Source organism: Halyomorpha halys, unplaced genomic scaffold (genome assembly GCF_000696795.3).
Source record: "Halyomorpha halys isolate HHAL.00 unplaced genomic scaffold, Hhal_1.1 Scaffold708.1, whole genome shotgun sequence".
Classification (NCBI taxonomy): Eukaryota; Metazoa; Arthropoda; class Insecta; order Hemiptera; family Pentatomidae; genus Halyomorpha; species Halyomorpha halys.
The window spans coordinates 205489-224036 of record NW_027113783.1 but is presented as its reverse complement, the minus strand read 5'-3'; the positions used below and the strand labels follow the sequence as shown (position 1 = coordinate 224036).

Below are 18548 nucleotides of genomic sequence, written 5' to 3'. Positions count from 1 at the left end.
TGAAAAATTAATCACAATTAGGACTATTTTGTACATTATTTTAAATTACTATTTCTTCGAAAATTAGAAGGCAATAATGAGACTAAGAAGGGCATATAATATAGGATATTCTAACTAAAGTATTGATAAATTATTCACATTAATCCAAATTCTAGTCCAAGGTAATCGATTAAAATATAAAATTCCAATACACGAAAAAATAAAAAAATATTTAATTTAAAAAATAAATCCGACTACCGAATTAACGCTATCTTGTACTATTTCTTCTAAGCAACAGGAATCATATTATTGCATATCTCCTCTTTTTTAGCGATTATTTGTATAAAAAATAATGGTTTAGATACGAAACATCATTAACAATCCCCTAGTATGTTTGAGGAGACATATTATGAAATCCCGTTTCTTAGAAGAAGTGGAAGTACAAGATAGGGTTAGTTAGGTGGACGTGCTTATTTTTCAAATTAAATTATTTTTTACTTAGTCAATGTTTTATATGTCGTTTTTAAAAGAGAGAGTAATGTGAACCGCAACTTTTTACAAATACTGCCTATTGTTTGTCTTATCTCCCGAGTATTTCGACTCCGAGGGAGCCTAACGAACCACCTCAGACATAACAACCACCGACATCTTCCGGAGAGTATACAAATGCCTGGTATCAGCCGAAGACGAAGCTCGATGATGACACCGCCCCGGGACACCTTACCCCCCGAAAGCGGATATCCTTCCTCTGAGAATAACCTTATCGCAGGTGCTGCTATCTCTTTATCCGCGGGCTTTTAGGGGTAATTCGGTGGGATCCGGTGTTGTCGTCAGCCCTAGCTCCTTGACAAAAGGCTTGACGCTAACATGGTTTGGCGTTAGTGCTTCTGTTCTTATCCGAAAATGTTTAAGGCCCTAGGTCGTCGAGAATGATCCTGGTTTCAGAAATCCCTCTCCATATCAAAATAATGTGCAAGGTGGTTAACTATATTACTCTAAAAATAAAGAGAGCAACGAAATAGCAGTTGAAAACACACAGAGTTATTATTTTTGAAATTATGAAATCAGAATAAGCCCCTTGACCTGCAGCATAATAATTAGTTAAAAAAACTTGAACTTTTTCAGTTTATATTACACCCAGTATTGGTGGGGGAATCTAGTTCGGCAATTGGGCCTGGTGGTACTTTTTGCCAACCACTCACTGCTGGGCTGACCAAAGTGAGAGTGTCAAAATTCAATTCTTGGGACCGCCACGAAATAAATATTAACTGCCGTCGCGCCCCTGGTATTACACCGTAGCTAATTATATCCTTTAGTCTATTTGTTTAGTATTTGTTAATTAGTTTCTTATTGCATTACTTTGAAGAATTTATTCATTTGATGATAAAAATAAATTAACAACTTTAGGTAAAAATTTAAGTACAAAACGAATAAAAATTTAACCACAATTTGAAGATAATTAGAATTTTGTGCAAAGTACTTTGTTTATCAATTAAGCTATTTATTGTTTTGTTTGCCTAACACCATAAGTTCATCGTATTTACCTATAATATTAGGGAATGTGAACTATATAAAACATTAACGATTTATTATATTTATTGTTTGAGAGTGGTTTATTTCATTATTAACACAAACAAAAAATGATCCAATTTTACTCTTATGATTTATTTTAAAATATCTCCGACGTTTCGGCCCCCAGGCCATCCTCAAGGAGACAACCTTAAATATTGATGTAATATATTTTTTTTAAATGTTTCTTGCAGGCTAATTGTCCATATCATATAATTTTTTTATAATTTAAACTTCAAACTTTTTCTCACAAATTATTGTCTTTATTTAATCTTATATTTTTTAATATTTAACAACATCTGCTGTTCTACTAGGTAGAATTGTCTGTTTGAAAAGTAAGATGAGTACTACCACGGAGGGAGAAAATGTCTGGTTTCACGCCATAATATAAATTTCAGGCGCGTTTTAAATGTTATTTGATTTAAACTATCTTAAAGCTCCTTCTTCTCGTTTGATTAGTCGTTTCACCCTTCATGTTCCATTAATTCCATAGTGTAGACCTTGGCTATAGCTCGACTATACCACCTTAGCTGGACTGATATCAACACCTTATAATGCCACAAAACAATCAAAGGGAGAAGACTGAATAAAGTACATATAATGAATTTATATATTATGAAGTACTAATTCTATTTTAATGAAGGGTATGAAAAAAAAAATACGCTGCTCAAACTTTTTCATAGTTTATATTACACCCGATTGGTATTGGTGGGGGGAACTAGTCTGACAAGTGGGCCTGGTGGTACCTTTTGCCAACCCCTGGTGGACTGACCAAAGTGGGAGTGTCAGGATTCATTTATTGGGACCGCCGCTAAATAAATATTAACTTCCACAGGTGGAAATCGAACCCACAACGTTCCAAACCGAACGCTCTGGGACCCACGCCGTCGCGTCCCTGGTATTCGACCGTAGCTAATTATATTCATTATTCTATTTGAATCACCATTATCATTCTTTTGGACCTCAAAATTCCATTTCCTTTGTTTTTTATTGCATTACCAGAGCTGAAAAATTCATTCATTTTATGTTATGATTTTAATGGGGATCCCTTAGGAGACTTGGTCAGTGCCTACTGGTCTAATCCTATGCTGAAATATTTCTCATATATAGCTGGGTCACTAAAACAAATCAATTGTAACTTCAAAAATTATATTTTAGCGTTTAATAATGAAAAACTTATCCTGCCTCGTTTGAACTTGAAAATTCTTCAATATTGGAAGTATAAGTTATATGCATTTTGTTATCAGGCAGATCTCCGATAATAATATATTGATTAACATCGTTTCGTTTGCATTAGGCTATGGCCTATAACAAATTATTGCCGTTATCTCAATCTGTAAATATCGTGTTCAGCTAAATCGACTTAATTTATTCAGATGTTGTCACGGAAGGTTGTTGCAGTCGGTGACGGGCCTTTCACTCGATAGCTTCAGGTATATTATCTAGAAAATTATTTGGTTTGGATTTTCGCTTTAGAATCTGACAGTTTTGTGATTGGAATAAGGGAGATAAACATTACAAAATGGAAAAAAAACCAAGAAGAAAAATAATACGGGTTCTTTAGCAAATTAACAGAATGACGTACTTACAACTTGAGTGGCACTAATTAGTAGGTATCTCTTGAAAAAAAATTCAATACTTGAATCATTTACAAATAGTTTTTTTTTTTTTTATCTGCCATTTGAAGGTCAAGGAAAGCAAATGGCTTTAATTAGTCTATAAAGAAACAAAGGTCCACGTTCCCTTCTTCTTTCCTCAACTGTGTGTTTCCGGAATTATTATTGTTTAACCCATTGACAGTGTCTTCCGAGACGGGCACGGGTAGAGCGTCAAGTACCAAACTGTTTATCCCAAGATCATTCAGCTTATCTCCTTCCACTCACGGGCTGGATAAGAAGCTCAAACTGTTTAGTTTACCAAAGATAACTAAGTCTATGTCATGATTCTTTGCTTCCTCTATTTCCTAAGATTATTATAACTGAAGGAGACGCGGTTTAGTTTTGAATTTCAATTTAAAACCGATCATACAATCCTTCACAATATAGTTTGGTGTTTCATCAGATCTAATAATCGTTTTTGTTATTGGATTGTGACATCGGCTTATGTATCCAGTGCTATAAAATCTATCATACACGATCTAATTACTTGCAAGGTTCATATAAAACATGTTTTTTCACATTTTTTATTACATGCCCAAGTATTTCCGAACATAAAAACCAGACATTTTTGGACCAGAATTTTAAATTTTACTACACTGTGAAAGGGTTAAGTAATAGTTTAATTTAAACAAGGAAAGAAAAAAAAATTGTAACATGCATTATGCACATTTTTTTAACAAGATGCTAATATAACTAATCATAAAATGAAAAAATGACTTTTTTTCTTCGTCGGCCCAAGAATCCCGTTGGAGTTCTATACTCAAAAACTGAGTTGCTCTTTGAACTAAATAGTAGAAGATCTGAATGGAGCACTAAATCAGAATGAAGGCTACCTGAAATGTCATAATAAATATACCTACATAAGCTACCATCAAGTAGTTTTCGTCTGGTATGTTCTTTGTTCAAATTGTTATTTTTCATTCAGTTTTACATTTGCGAATTAGAAAAAAACTACAATTCTTTATCAAATCGAAATCCTTATTTTAGTTTTGTTGTTTTAGAACCAGCCGATGAACTGATGGCCATAGGTAAAGTTATCCCGCTGTCAAAAGCTTACAAACAGGGGCACCGAAAGATTCTCAGCGACCCAGTGATCAGGCTGTCGAGATGGATGGGTGTGTTTTACCTGACCGAAGATCTGGAGATATCGTACAGGACGTTGGCCATTGGGATCATTCTGTTCGCTGTGCTGGTAGCCGAGAGGGTTCTCTTTCTCACCTTTTACCCATTTCAGAAACACATGAAGGTTATAACGATCCTCTTCGTCAGCGTCTATTATCTCAACTGGTCCATCGCCTTGTTTCGGCCGATAGGAGGTTTACGAAAGGCGTTGAGGGAGTCTTTGGATATCGCTCAAAAGGTAACATAAAGTTTTTATTGAAAGGCCATGCATCGATCAAATGTAACTATTATGTATTTAATTTTCGAGTTGGATATAGACTACACAGTATCAAATCTTCTGTATATTCCTTTCACCCTGATCATCATGAAGTATGTATTCACGACGACTATGTCTCCGAAATCTCTCACGTGGCTCATCGAGCTCATGCACCTCGCTAGCACCCTACCCACACTTCTGCTTCAGCTCCAGTTCGCTGTGGTTGCGAGGTTCTGCTGTTTTGCTTTTGTTGGTAAATTAATTATCATTTATATAAACCACTAATCCTAAAAAACATTTGTTCAATCTTTACAAACATTTTATGACAATAGGACTGTAGAGGAACCTCTCATGGTCAGATCGGGTTTTCAAAAATGTCTAGACCATTTTAGCCTTTTCCAATTCGTTTTTCAAGAACACCCATCAAATATAGCAAAATCTCCTTGAATCATAATTATTGTTGCCTGATATTTTTATTGGAGCTAGACAACTATTCAAGCCTCAAAACAAGTTCATAAGACAATTCCACGTTCTGTAATTAAATGCCATAAAAAGGTTCTATTTTTTCAAAATTTTTTTTCTTAAATATCGGTATCTTTATGATTTTTTTTTACAGCTGTATTTCTATGTACTTATCGTTTTCCTAATTAGCCATGGAAAAAAGAATTCACACATCAGACGAGGTTCAGCTGCAGAGACTGGCTTCAATCCACTGCAAGATGTGCTGCCTTTGGAACGTGTTCAACAACCACTTTGGTCCTATTATTCTTGTAACTATAGGATTCTTCATCGCCTTATCTATGTCCTACACGTACGTTTCTTAATAATAATTTTGCAATTAATTGAAGAAATTCAATTGCCAAACGGATTTTTTTTTTAAAAATATAAAATGTACTTAATTTTGATAGAACTGTAAACATTTAATTTTATAATGCTATTATTCTCTACCGTGAAGAAGTTATTAAATTCCACAACCATGTGAGATAAAAATAAGACTTACTAACGCTAATCAATTTGTTGATAGTATCACTGTTTTTCTATAATTCTCAAAATAAGGATAACTTTTAACCTAAAGCTCTTATGAATATTTCTATATCGGAACATTTAAATTTCATGACTATTATAAAAACCAAAACACGCTTATAATAATCATTTTGTCCTCTTTTAGGTATCTTTTCGTATCAGATTCTGATGTGACGTGGATTGAACTGGTACGGATGGGTTTGAGGATTTCCTACACTCTGTCCTCTTCCATGTGTGCGGTCTATGCAGTCTCCCGAATGAGAAAAGAGGTGAGTTAATTTTTAAATTGGGAGAATAACATTTTCGATGAGTTTGTCGAGGTCGTTGTGTTAAATTAAATGGTACCAGTTGACACCGGCTGGAATTGACTCCAATTGAAGTTGTTAGATACTATATACCAGAAAATGGGATTTTATACAGGTTAGGTAGATGGTTAGGAGTTGAATGAATAGGATGTATTTTACGTGAACGAAGTAAGCAAGTCCTCGAAGTATGGAAACTTCACTCCGTACGGAATGACCCTAGCGGTCGCGAAGGGGATTGTAAGTCCTACAAAAACTATTCGTAGGTCCTTAAGAAAGAATAAAAGGTATAGGAAGCAGAGTGAAATAAAAATCCAAATAATTTTTCCAAAAACCTTATCCATTATGTATATTGTTACTATCTGCCTCCTAAGAAGGGTAATTCCCAGAAGGGAAAATTCCCACATTGGTTTATTTTTTTTTTCATAGCCCCAATTGAGTTTTTTGCAATGTGCAGAATACATTCTAGAGTGTGGGATTACATATGTTTAAAACGTATTGAAGCACACATTTCCTATGAAGTTGATTGAACACGTAAATTGTTTTTACTTTTTTCCCGACCCCTCTAAAACAGGAAAACATTGAATTAATAAGTTGCATTACGCATAGTTACATAATTCAAATTGAATATTACCTTTTTCTACCATTGATACTTGAAGGTATACGGCGAAATACTTTCCTGGTATTTATACATGAATATGTAATTCCAATAACTGGAACATTATTGGCTACTATGGATATTGTTGACTGTGGATGTGGATTATATTGATGGTTGACGATTTTAGGACGCAAATTACACAGCATAATTATCGACCTCAGTGTTTGTCCTTAATTTTATTATTATTCATTATGAATGTGAAGTTTTTTTTTTAGGCTGATAGTTTCAATCAAACTCTCAAGAAAGTTTTGTTTTGCCGGAAGTATTGCAGTCAAGTAAGTATTTAGTAACAAACTATCACATATCCTTTAAGCATAACAATTAAAGTTCTAATTTCGTTTGATTTCTAAAGCAGGAAAATTTACGGCTATATATTAAAATGAAAATAGTAGTTATTCCTACCGCTTGCGGATTTTTCCAGTTAAGACCAACACTATTTATCAAGGTAACATTATTGGAGTCTTTTGAAAATTTACGTAATTTGGTGGATATTTTACAATAATTTTATTTCTTTAGTATAATTATAACGATTTTATTGTACAGAAAGCACAATTAGCTTAAGAGCCTAAGAGGGGAAAAAAGTTACTTCACCCAATTTTTTGATTAATTTAGTTAAAACTATGTATAACTACTAGTCAAAATTTATGAGTCTGCCAAGTATAGGTAGGGTGAATAAAAATGGCGGCTGTTTCAAAACATTAAAAATGATTATTTTTTTATTCGTAGCTCTATGAACAGCCGCCATTTTTTATTCCCCTTACCAATACTTGGTACACTCATAAATTTTGACTAGTAATTTATATGTAGTTTTCATTAATAATCAAAAACTGGGGTGAGATAACTGCCTTTTTTTCTTCCCGGCTCTTGTACTTAATGTACTTTATTGAGTACTGTAAATAGAATATAAGTTATAAATTTCATAAATGTTTCTTTAAAAATTGATTAGAAAGGGCTATCAAAGTATGAATGAACGATAGTTCTGGTTCTATTTTCATCAATTTTTTCTAATTTAATTAATTATTTTCAGATATTCGCGGGTCTCTTATCTTACACAGTGATTCTCCTGCAGTTCTCAGGGAAAAGCAAAATCCCTATACGTGCTGACAAATAATAAAATGAAAGAATATATATTTTATTTAGTAAACCATTTTTAATTCAATTATTCACTTATATCATTAATGTATTACAACCTTTTCCCGTATTAAGTTCAACTTAATTTTTATTTTTAAAAACCAACCGTTAGTACTGAATCTTAAACAAGATAAAGTACACGCTGGTTTCCGTGTATTTTATCTTTCGTAAAAAGCAAACGGTGTTTTGAATCCTACTGGATTGTCCTACTTCATTTGTAGTATGCTAGTTCCAAGAAGACTTTACAATGTCACCTTAGAGGAATAAGTATACTGGAAGGGATAAGCTGACAAAAAAAGATGTGTCTTATTGACATTCCAGGAACGTGGCAGAAGAGTAAAGGAGCCAATCACTGCCTTCTGTTTCAGTTTAGATCACAATGAAATTTCTATTAATCACAAACTTACTTTCGCCAGCGTAGCCTTTTTGGCTTCACTTTTGCTTGAAGGGAGCTTATGCTACCCCTTGTATGTTACCAAACTAAGTTAACAGTGTTACGCTTAAGTTTCCAACCGCTTTTAAGAAAGATTAATATTAAAAAACTTCTTAGAGAAAGGTGTATAACGGAGGTAGAAAACTGGCACAAAAAGTGAAGCCAAAAAACAGGCAATATAATGGTTCAAGACCGTGGCAGAGGAATACGATCCAATCACGGGCTGCCTTCCGTGTCAGTTTAAATTACAATGGTGTACATTCATAACTATCTCAACGTTAACCTAGGCTCCGAGGGTGTGGCCTTTTGGGCGACACTTTTCCATTGAAAGAGAGTGGGCTTTTGCTACCCCCTGTATGTTACCAAACTAAGTTAAAATAAGTTACGCTCAAGTTTCCTACCACTTTTCAGAATGATTAAACATTAATAAAGCTTTTAGAAATGCAATTCTTTTATTATTTGAAATGGAATAATAATTAAAAATGTATTATAAAAAATTTGTTGATTTTGTCTAGAACAAAATATTTTTTTCTACACTTTTTGGATTCTCTTTTCCTTTGAGTGGGCTTATGCTACACCCCTGGAAAGTATCGATTCTGGAAAATATATTTCAGCTGATACTATGGTTGCTTCCTTGTATAGTTTACTAATTTAACTTAGATCTCTAACTCAGTTTAGCCAGTCATCGTTGTCCAGCAAAGTTTTATTATTATTATTACTTTTTTTTCATGCAATGGGTTAAAATAAATTTTAATAGAGATTTCAGAAGTGTTTTCCTGTGAGGGTCAGTTTTCATAACCCTCACAGGAAAACATTTCAAAAATCAGAGGCCTACATCGGTTTTGTTGGTTTTTCCTAAAAAATTGAGAAACGCTTTAATTTGGTGAAGAAATACACAAAACAAGAAATTTTGGTATTTTGCTATGAAAACCAGTACATAAATATTCATTAAGAAATATTTATCGATAAATACATAATGGTAGCAGTAAACATGAGCAAAGACTCCATCTCTATCTCTTGATTAAAATGAAGTGAAGCCAGACTAATGGCGACAATAGGATGATTGCTCAGCTGTTAGTTCCGCCAAAGCAGTTCTACTCCTCAATTCGGCTGCTCTAAGTCACTGGTTTCTATCTCTTTGCCAGGAAGTCATCTTAGTTTTTTACTACATTTTTATAGAAGATAGGAGTTCTAGATATATTAAATTATTTATTGTTATTATAAAGAACGTTTTAATTTATTTCATTACACTTTTTAATTTACCGAAGATATAGTCATTTCTTACATAATTTAAATTGAAAGAGATTTATCTCACAGACCTACGAATCTTTAAGATTATAATGTATGAATCAACAGTTTAATGATCACACCATCCCACTAATTCCAACGAACCTGAAAAAACTTTACAGCAGGTAAGAGTAGACAAATAATTGTTCTTATTAATTTTAGTATATCGTGATTAGGCAGCAGCTAGAAATGTTTATCTAATGTTTCGGCCAATTTCGAAGGCCGACAAAAAAAAATATGGAGACTAGTTCGAATTGGTAGATTGAAGTAAAGATAAAAGATGAAATATTCAAAATATTATTTAAGCGGAATGTCAAAAATTCGTGTAAGATAAAATAAATCAAGATCATAGATTTGTCCAAAATAAATAATGAAAACAAAATTACAAAAATAAAATTTATATGTAAATGTTGGTCTTACCTTTCCTAGTATAATTAGTAGTAATTATAGGTAACGAATAGATATACAATAATAGTAGTATAGAATGCGAAATAAACTAAATAATTATGCAGTATCTTATATTCCTCGAGTAAATCGACCTTTCTGATTTCTAGATTACTGTGGTCAAATTTTAACCCATCAATTCCTTCAAGTAATTTTTTAGCTACTTTTTATTCCTGAAAATGTTTGCATAAACATTTTTTTAAGGCATTTGACATGGGTATTATTATTAGGAGACAACATGCACTAATAATAGAATACTAAAATGAATCAGGGCTAAAATTTATTATACTTTTCTAAAATAACAAATCTATTTAGTGAAAATGCATATTTAGTTAAAATAAAATGAGAATTCAATGTTTTTATTACACATTATTGATAGTGGTATGTTCCTTTGTAAATACACAATTGGAAAACCAAACAGAAGGTCAACCTCTGTGAAATTTTAGAGGAAATTAAAACGGGTATTTTTTTGGAAGAATATTACTAAGCACTTCTACATAGTACCTGAAGTGGAAAAATATGAGTTCCAGTAAAGGAATATAAAATCATTAAATGCAATTAGATTCCACATTGTTCTTCAAAGTTTTTTAAGTTTGTTTGCATGAATGTAGATAGTATTTAGCAAGTTTAATTAAATTCAAATAAGGTTAAATAAGCTTCCAATGTATTAATATTATAAATTAAAAAATAAAGTGGATTATTGCAGGATTTATGTGTCGTATACACATTTTGGGTTTTCACTGTACGGTTTTGGGTTTTTTACTGCACGTTATTCCGAATTTTTACTGCAAAATTTGTTTTTTCTTTTAACATTTGATGTTTCGATTTTCATCTGAAACTTTAACAAACATTAATTGCACTTTTTTTTTAATTATCTTTTTTTTATTATTTATTACAAGTTAGTTGCTTCATGATTTAATGGTTAGTTGTATTGTATTTATTTTCTTTCTTATATTTAATAAAGAAATTTATTATTATTATTGGATATCTATAATATTTATTCAAAGGTTGTACTTATTAGAGTTTTTTACTTTTTGTTTCTTTTGCAATTTATTATTGTTAGATATATTCTATCATGTTTTATTATATCATTTTTTTTTTCAACTTTGTACTCCATTCTAAGGCATTTTCAATGCGTTTTATATTATTCTATGAGGACTTGAACCAGAATATATAAAGAATAGTTAATAAATAAATATTAATTGTTTATAAATACTTATTTTAAACTTTATAATAATAAAGTAACATTAGCAGTAGACAATTTAGTAAATAATTGTTTTGTATCTTTTCCGTAAATCAAACGAAATTGATCTAAGAAATACATAAAGGTTAATAAAAAAAAAAAGAACCCCATCTGAGAAGAGATTGGTGGAAAACTGGTGCTCTTCAAGACCAACAGTTCTTTCAGAGACGAGATATTAATTCCGACCACGGAACCTCCATCTTCCTCCAGTTAATTGAGATCTGGAGGAGCAGGAGAGTAATTTCCAGGAGGAGAGAGAGGTATAAAAGGCAGCGAGGTATAAAAAAGCCACGTGCCAAAGAGGCAGTGACAAAGAAAAATAATTCAGACTCCTTTGTGAGGGCGAACAATCTGCCACCGACAGGCGCGCCACCAATTTCCCCCGACAAAGCTCCGTTTAGGCCAGCTCTAATTACCATTCATTCCTTCAGCTACCACTTTACCGTCTCCTACAGGGCTACCAACTTGGAGGAATTTAATCTCGTTTTAGTTCTGAATAATAACCGCTGCTTCCTTTATCCAGGAGTGGAAGGCTGTGTAGAAGTAATCCACTTCCAAGACCATTATTACGCTTTTTGAGCAGCCCTCCACTGATTCCTTTCTTGTCTCTTTGTTTACTTTTCTGTCGACATTTCTTTTTTGTCGGTTCATACAATCAACAGCTTGTACAGCTTTATGTTCTATTAAACGTTACTGTTTGGTCTTAAGGTATAAAGTGACTCTACTTTTTAAAATTCTATTGAGTAATAGTTTTATGTAACTATTTTTCAGTTGTATAAATAAGCAACGAGTTTGATTGAAAAAATATTATGAAGTGTGTTTTTGTCTCTTGAATCCAAAAATTCTATATTTAAGCCTCTCTCTCAGAAAACAGAAGAAAACATACACGCACATATATTTTTAAAAAATTTAAGCTTATTTTTATAAATCATTTGGGTTCGATAAAGATTCTATGAATTGAAATTTTTTTGTAATTTGAAAATTATTCATCAAAAACACTAGAAGTCCGTAACTATCATTTTTAATTAAAAATCATGATCCCCAAACGTTATAATTAATGCAATGAAAGAATGGAGAAAAAAAGTCCATCACTATTTTTTAAGATGGAAATATCAAGATTTTTTAAAACAAATATTTATTAAAGATAACAATTTTCTTTTATTTATCCTATATGATATTTTTTTTTATTTCTCTCACTTTTCTTGTTGATTAGGGATTTATTTTAAAGACAATGGGACTGGTGTTTATTAATAAACTTGTTTTTCAATGTGAATGTTTTTTGATAAAAATAGGTTAAAACTGATAAGCTAAAACTTGATAGCTTTAATGACTCAGATTATTCACTGAAATCTAATGAATCGATTAGATTCACATCTACACACACTACATAAGTGACGAACTGCAAAAGTGTTTTGAAATTATATGAGCTCAAAATATTAACTTTTTTTTTATTTAGTTTTATAACCTCCTTAAAAGACAGTGCTGCCTGTGGCCGACGTGAGAAACTACTGCATTGTTCATTAGAACTTGTTTAGTTTTTCTTCAGTAGGTTTACTTAAGAGGCACCTACATGGTCAATGTGATTAAGTGAATATTGAATATTTTCCTTGGCTTTCTTAGGGGTGTATTTTGCAATAATAATATTGAAACGTGAACCTATATATAACACATTCAATAATATTGGTCGTGTATGGTGGAATAAAGTGTATTATCAACGCTAAGATATTGTATATATCTGCCATTTGGGTGTTAAATATTAAGGTTAAATATTATATAATTTAAAATTTCAATTGGGATACGGAGTGGCTTAGTGAGTCAAACACTGTACTACTACCTCCATGGACCGTAGTTCGAATCCGGGTAGGGCATATATTATTTAGTCTGTTAATATAACCGTGAGTCAGCCCTGTGGATAAAAATCTGGTGGTTGAAAGTGATCACGGTGATCAAACCACTTCCTTGAACAACCGTTATCTATGGGACAGTATTTCCTTACAAATTACTTTTTTTATTCTGGCATAAGAGAGGGGGGAGGGTTATACAGGTTACCCTCCCTATTCTAACCATGGTGAGGGGTAAACAAAGTTTTCATTACGTGGGAAGGTAACATAAATAAAAGTCGACTTCCAGGCAGGATTCGAACCGCAGTCCCAAGGTTTTTAAGACCTGCATCTCCAACGGTTACATGCGAATCTCTCCTACAAGTACTGAACCTCTGACACGTCATGACGTCTATACCATGGTATAGATTTAAATTTTTTCTTTACTATTAAAATTTATAAACATCATAGTTATCCAACTCCCGCCACAATTATGTATAAGGAAGTGTTATTTCCGTAGTCTTTTTTTTTTTGTTTTGTTTTTTAACTATTGCTTTTATATTGTTTGTACATGCTCCTATTGACACTTCGTTGCCCTGTTTATTCCTCAGTACCTATATAGGTTTTCCGAATATCCCTATAAATTTATAAAAGTATTCAGAAAACTCAGCACATTGGAGCTGTATGCATATTGCCTATAGGTTGGCCTTGCATGTTGTTGCGACCTACTACTTTTAGATAATTGCCGGTAATTATGCTGATACCAGTGTTGCTGTGGAGGCTGGGCCAGTACTCCTGGAGGTCAGTGGAGAAATAGGATGTTTGTTCAGGAAGATGGAGGTATGTTTGCATGTCAGTTTAATGAAATTCCTATATTTTTTTTTTTCAATTTACTTCCTCAACTACCTAAACTGGACATTTCTTCCTTTAAATTCCCTGCATGTTTTAGAAGAATTTATTTTCTGTTAATACCGTTATCAATTTTCTCTAAGCACCACACAAATATCAAACCTTTTTGTTTGCTCAAAAAAGCTTTTGAGAAACAATAGTTTTTAAATTTTTTGTTACGATATACTATGTTTAAACCCCTGAATTAGAATTAATCTCGTAGTTCAAATCTTTTCAATTTCGAAAAACGATTAAATTAATATAGAATATTAAAAAAATTATGTATGTATAATTTCTTTAAAATTGTAGGTAACGTAATAATTTATCTTTTTATGGAAACATAAACAGGTTTCATTGCTTATATTATATAGATATAATTTTAGTTAGAAGAAATAGTTTACCGTTTAAATTGAGAATATGGTGGACATGATGAGGGGACGCATAAAAGAAATTCCTCAATATCTAAAAAAGGAGCTGCCACGTTTATCGGATGTAAATTTAGTTACTAATTAGACAAGACGTTAAATATAAAATAATTAGTTACAGTGCTACAACTCATGTTCCAACGGGTTTATTTGCTAAAACGTTATTATATTTATTTTCAGGAATTAATTTTCACCTTTTTTCACTTCTTTATTATTTTTTACATTTGAACATTTCGGGCTCCTCTGCCCATTATATGTGGGCATTTGTCATTTTAGATTGTCATTCCCAAGAGAATATAAGTCAATCTGTATTCATTCTCAATTTCAACATTTTCTTTCCTTAATTAATAGTTATAATATACTTTGTTTATTTGTCCACTTCGAGTTGCGTCATAGATGCATCTATTATGTGGTTACTGCTTGTAAACATTTATATAAAACTGAATAAAGCAAAGCTCAAGAAGATCATTTTCTTCTCTTCCCTTTATTACTGATTCTTGCCTAAGCCACCTTCCTTTTTTTATAGGGGCAAAAGGAATGGGTCTTCCTTTCTACTCGTATACTGACACTTTGAAGTTCATGAGGAGGAGGAAATTGGTCTTAGTGTGCGTGTATTCCTGACTTCCTCCAGAATGTGTTACTTTGTCCCTCAAAGGGCAGTGCAGTTCGTTACGATGTGCTCAGCATTGTCCGAAACACTACAGATCCTTATGAAGCATAAGCATATGGAAGTGTCGGAACGCTGCACATAATCATAACTAGAGTAATCCGGGAGGCGTATAAAAAAACCTACACTATTTTTATGAGTTCGATGAGGGTATTAAGCTGGAGTAGAGTTTTAGGCTGTAAAAAACACGTAAACTCAACGCTAGCTCGTCTTAAATGGCGACAAAGTGGAGAAGAATTTTTTAACAAATTTAGGACTACACACGATTGAGACGGTTACCTTTCAATCTAGCGAGACTCAAAAGTACTGTTTTTAATTAAGTGTACCTGTAAGGTTTCCAAAACAACTATTCATGATTATTAAAAAAATATAAGATTATTTTTATACCTGAACGTTTATAATACAAAAATATTATAAAGTTCTTGAAAGAACTTTTACCTTAAAACGTTATCTTAAGAACTCCAATCCAAGAAAATTTATTTATAAATTATACAGTATAATAGTTCTCGATATTTTTACAATTCTATAGTCAAAATTTTTTTAAACGTTTTGCCATGAATCGATATTAGGAGAAAATTTGTCTTAGTTTTTCTGATATAATTCAGCTATGATATCACAAAGTCAACCTGCACACAAATGATCTCATAGTGTTGGTTTTAAACATTACATAAATAAAGGATTAAATGAAATCTACTGTTAACTTTTTTATTTTTAACTGACTATATCGTTAAAAAATATTATTGGTACATTTAAATTATACAATAACCATAATTAAATAAAATAATCCAATTGTGTTATTTAATATCGGGTTTATTTCACAAGGGTTCGAAATAAATCATTTGAGAATATTATCTCCTAAATATCGTGTATCTAATTAGGTGGATTATTGCCTTTTTTTCTAAAAATATTTCTGAATCATATCACATTCATACACTTTCTTTATTTACCTGAATATCTTTATAATATTGCTGGTTGAATGCAATAAATAGTTTTACGATAGTCAAGACTGGACGGTAGAGAAGAATTTTCTTCTATTCTTTACAATATTATACCGTACAAGTAAACAGAAAAATTCAAACTTGAATTTGAATGAAAAAAAAAATCATAATCTAGGAAATAATAATTTGAATAAGGAGTTTTTGACAAAAGATTATATTATGGAATACGTATTATAAAATTATCGTTACATACTTCAGAATAGGAAGAGATAAGTTTTTATCAGTAGTTAGTTTTGTTTTAAACTATCTTAAGGTTACCTTAGTAAAAAAAAAATTCCAAGTTAGGAAACTTATCCTTCAAGACATCCTCGTTTAGTGTCCTCGTAAGGAAGTTTAGTTACAGCTAATTAATTCAGTTGTATAGTGTAAGAACTTTAATGAGTGTGTCTGAAAAACAGATTCCAAACAGGAAGAACGCGTTATATACCTTCTTCAAACACCTGTTAACGATATTTGTCACTTTAAATTCTTAATTATCAATCGGAATGATCGTGGAAAAAAATTCCGTAGGACCAAATTAAACTCACTTTGTACAAAAATATTATATAATACAATATATATAATATTATATACAATTGTATAATTTATATAATTATATAAGAATAATTATTTTTTATTTTTGGCCATTTTCAAACATTTTTTTCTATTTTCACACCCCAGTCACTTTATCAAAAATATTTTAGTCGACAGTCTTATGTAATTTTTTTTTTAGGATTTTCATATTATTTTTAATCTCCATGGAGGCCTCTGATTGTCAATTTTGTTTTTCCTTTATCCATACTTTAACATTCTCAAATTAGTGACAAGTATTTGAGAGTGTTGAGTACTTCTATGGAATAGAATTTATGAAATAAAATATTTTTGATAGTCACTTTATTAAAACCAGTGTGTAAAAAAAGTTTACCCAGTAGAAAAAAATGTTTGGCCAAAGGTAAAAAGACTGAAACATTACCAAATTCTTGAAAAAAACAAACAAAAAAACATGTAAATAAGTTAAAAATAAGGTTGTTACTAACATAATTTTATTTTTGTTCAAAGTGAGTTTAATTTAGTCCTAAGGAGTTTTTCTTCTCCATCATTCTGATTGATAGTTAATAATTTAAAAATAAATCTTACTAAAAAAAGAAACAATAATAATGAAGTTGTTCTGATAAATATACTTGACACTTAACTATGTCACCAATTGTTTTAACAAATTAATAGCAATGAATTTTTCCAAAAATTATCATTCCAAAGATTTTAGTAATAATTCAATTATTATATTTAATATGAAACTTATTCATGATTTTGATATTGATATTTAGATATCTTTAAAAAAAAAGAAGAATCGTTTTATAGCCGTATATTTTGATAAAAACGCGAAAACAGCCTAAACAATTTTATTTTTGATTTTCCTGATCGTAGTAGGCAATTGTACAAGAGAACATTTTATTTTCATCTCTGTTAATTTAATGTTGAATTTTTGATTGTAAAAGTTTAATATACTGTGTTAAATACAATAGTTTATTTTATGCTATCAAAGCTGATAAGAAACACTAAAAGATACACAAAATAAATTTGGTTCCATATCCGTCATTAGTCATATGCGGCTGCTTTCAATATAGTCTAAATTTTGAGAAATGTTTGGAATTATTAAATAGAGTAGTAATGATTTTGATAAAACCCTATTTTCGCTTTGCTATTTGCAAAAGTATTTTTATCAACATGTTGGACACGGCTTCTCGTGATGAGATTATTCTAAAATAAAAAATTAAATCTTTTAAAATTAAAAATAATAAAATCTATTATTATATAAATTTTATAATTATTTATCAGGTTATTGAGTTATCTATAATTAATTATATATTTTATAATTAATTAAAATATCCATCCAGTTTAAATACCGAGAAAGCTATACTGAGCTACATATTTGGCAGGCTATTTTCAATACATTAAAATAGTAATCAACTTAAAACAAAAATAAAAGGTAAAAATTCAAGGTAGTAGCTGGTTGAGAAAACAGCTGTGCGGTTATGAAGGAGAGGACAATTCTCACCATTAAGAGTAACCTGCCTGTTAAGCTTTTTTATGAAGGTATTTTTATAATACTTTTCTTTTTGAAAATTCGAATTCAGATATGAACTGAATTTTTAGCTTAAAAACTTAACCTCATATCAATATCAAATATCAAACTCTCACACACACAAAATTTTATTTTATCTAAACGTTTCTGAAGAGTCAACTCAGAAAATAGGGTTGTCAGCTACATATTCCTGTTCCAAGTTTCAACTATCCAGGAGAGTAGTTTTTCAAAGGAGTCAGCGACATTTGAAAAAGATATTTTTTTGGCATGCAAATCAAGAGAGATTTTGAAAAGCTTTTTTGTAAGTTTATAACCGCTTATCATTCATCGCTTTCCATAAATTAATTAGTTTTGTAGGTAAACATATTATTAACCATTTAAAAACTGATTTATTTTCTTGAAAAAAAAAGCTAGGATAGGGAGAATAAATAATGAAAACATTTTTGCTCTAAATATCATTATCTGAAGTATTAAAAAACACCTATTAATCCCTCTCTCCCAAACTTTACGCTAGAACCTTTGGAACTCCTCCTTGGAACTCCTGGGGTGCCGATAGATCTAGCCTTCTTAAACTTTATCAGAT

At 31.3% G+C, this 18548-nt stretch overlaps 2 protein-coding genes across 12 annotated transcripts in view; both read left to right on the top strand.

Annotated features, from left to right (window-relative positions):
- The first annotated feature begins 2933 nt into the window (after window positions 1–2933).
- LOC106685516 (uncharacterized) lies at window positions 2934–7719 on the top strand. Of its 8 annotated transcripts, none has more exons than XM_067051114.1 (9): window positions 2939–2981; window positions 3946–4095; window positions 4208–4566; window positions 4646–4837; window positions 5236–5395; window positions 5753–5876; window positions 6783–6842; window positions 6920–7012; window positions 7595–7713. In XM_067051114.1, the coding sequence occupies exons 3-9, from the start codon at window positions 4314–4316 to the stop codon at window positions 7676–7678; spliced, it is 966 nt and encodes a 321-aa protein (XP_066907215.1). In that variant the 5' UTR covers window positions 2939–2981; window positions 3946–4095; window positions 4208–4313; the 3' UTR covers window positions 7679–7713. The 8 variants fall into 8 exon arrangements, with proteins under 8 accessions (XP_066907216.1, XP_066907212.1, XP_066907215.1 ...); XM_067051113.1 differs by having other exon boundaries at window positions 4636–4837; window positions 6923–7012; XM_024358693.2 differs by having other exon boundaries at window positions 4636–4837.
- A 5803-nt stretch (window positions 7720–13522) lies between these two features.
- The window catches only part of LOC106685523 (alpha-tocopherol transfer protein-like), a 27211-nt gene continuing 22185 nt past the window's right edge, over window positions 13523–18548 (top strand). For 2 of the 4 annotated variants that reach the window (XR_010844454.1, XM_067051123.1), the window contains exon 1: window positions 13523–13765. Coding sequence is in view for 2 of the 4 variants with exons in the window: in XM_067051123.1 (XP_066907224.1) it covers window positions 13744–13765 (22 nt within the window). In the remaining 2 variants the exon portion in view is untranslated. The remainder of the gene's footprint in view (window positions 13766–18548) is intronic. The other 2 variants (XM_014428256.3, XR_010844455.1) reach the window with 2 other exon arrangements.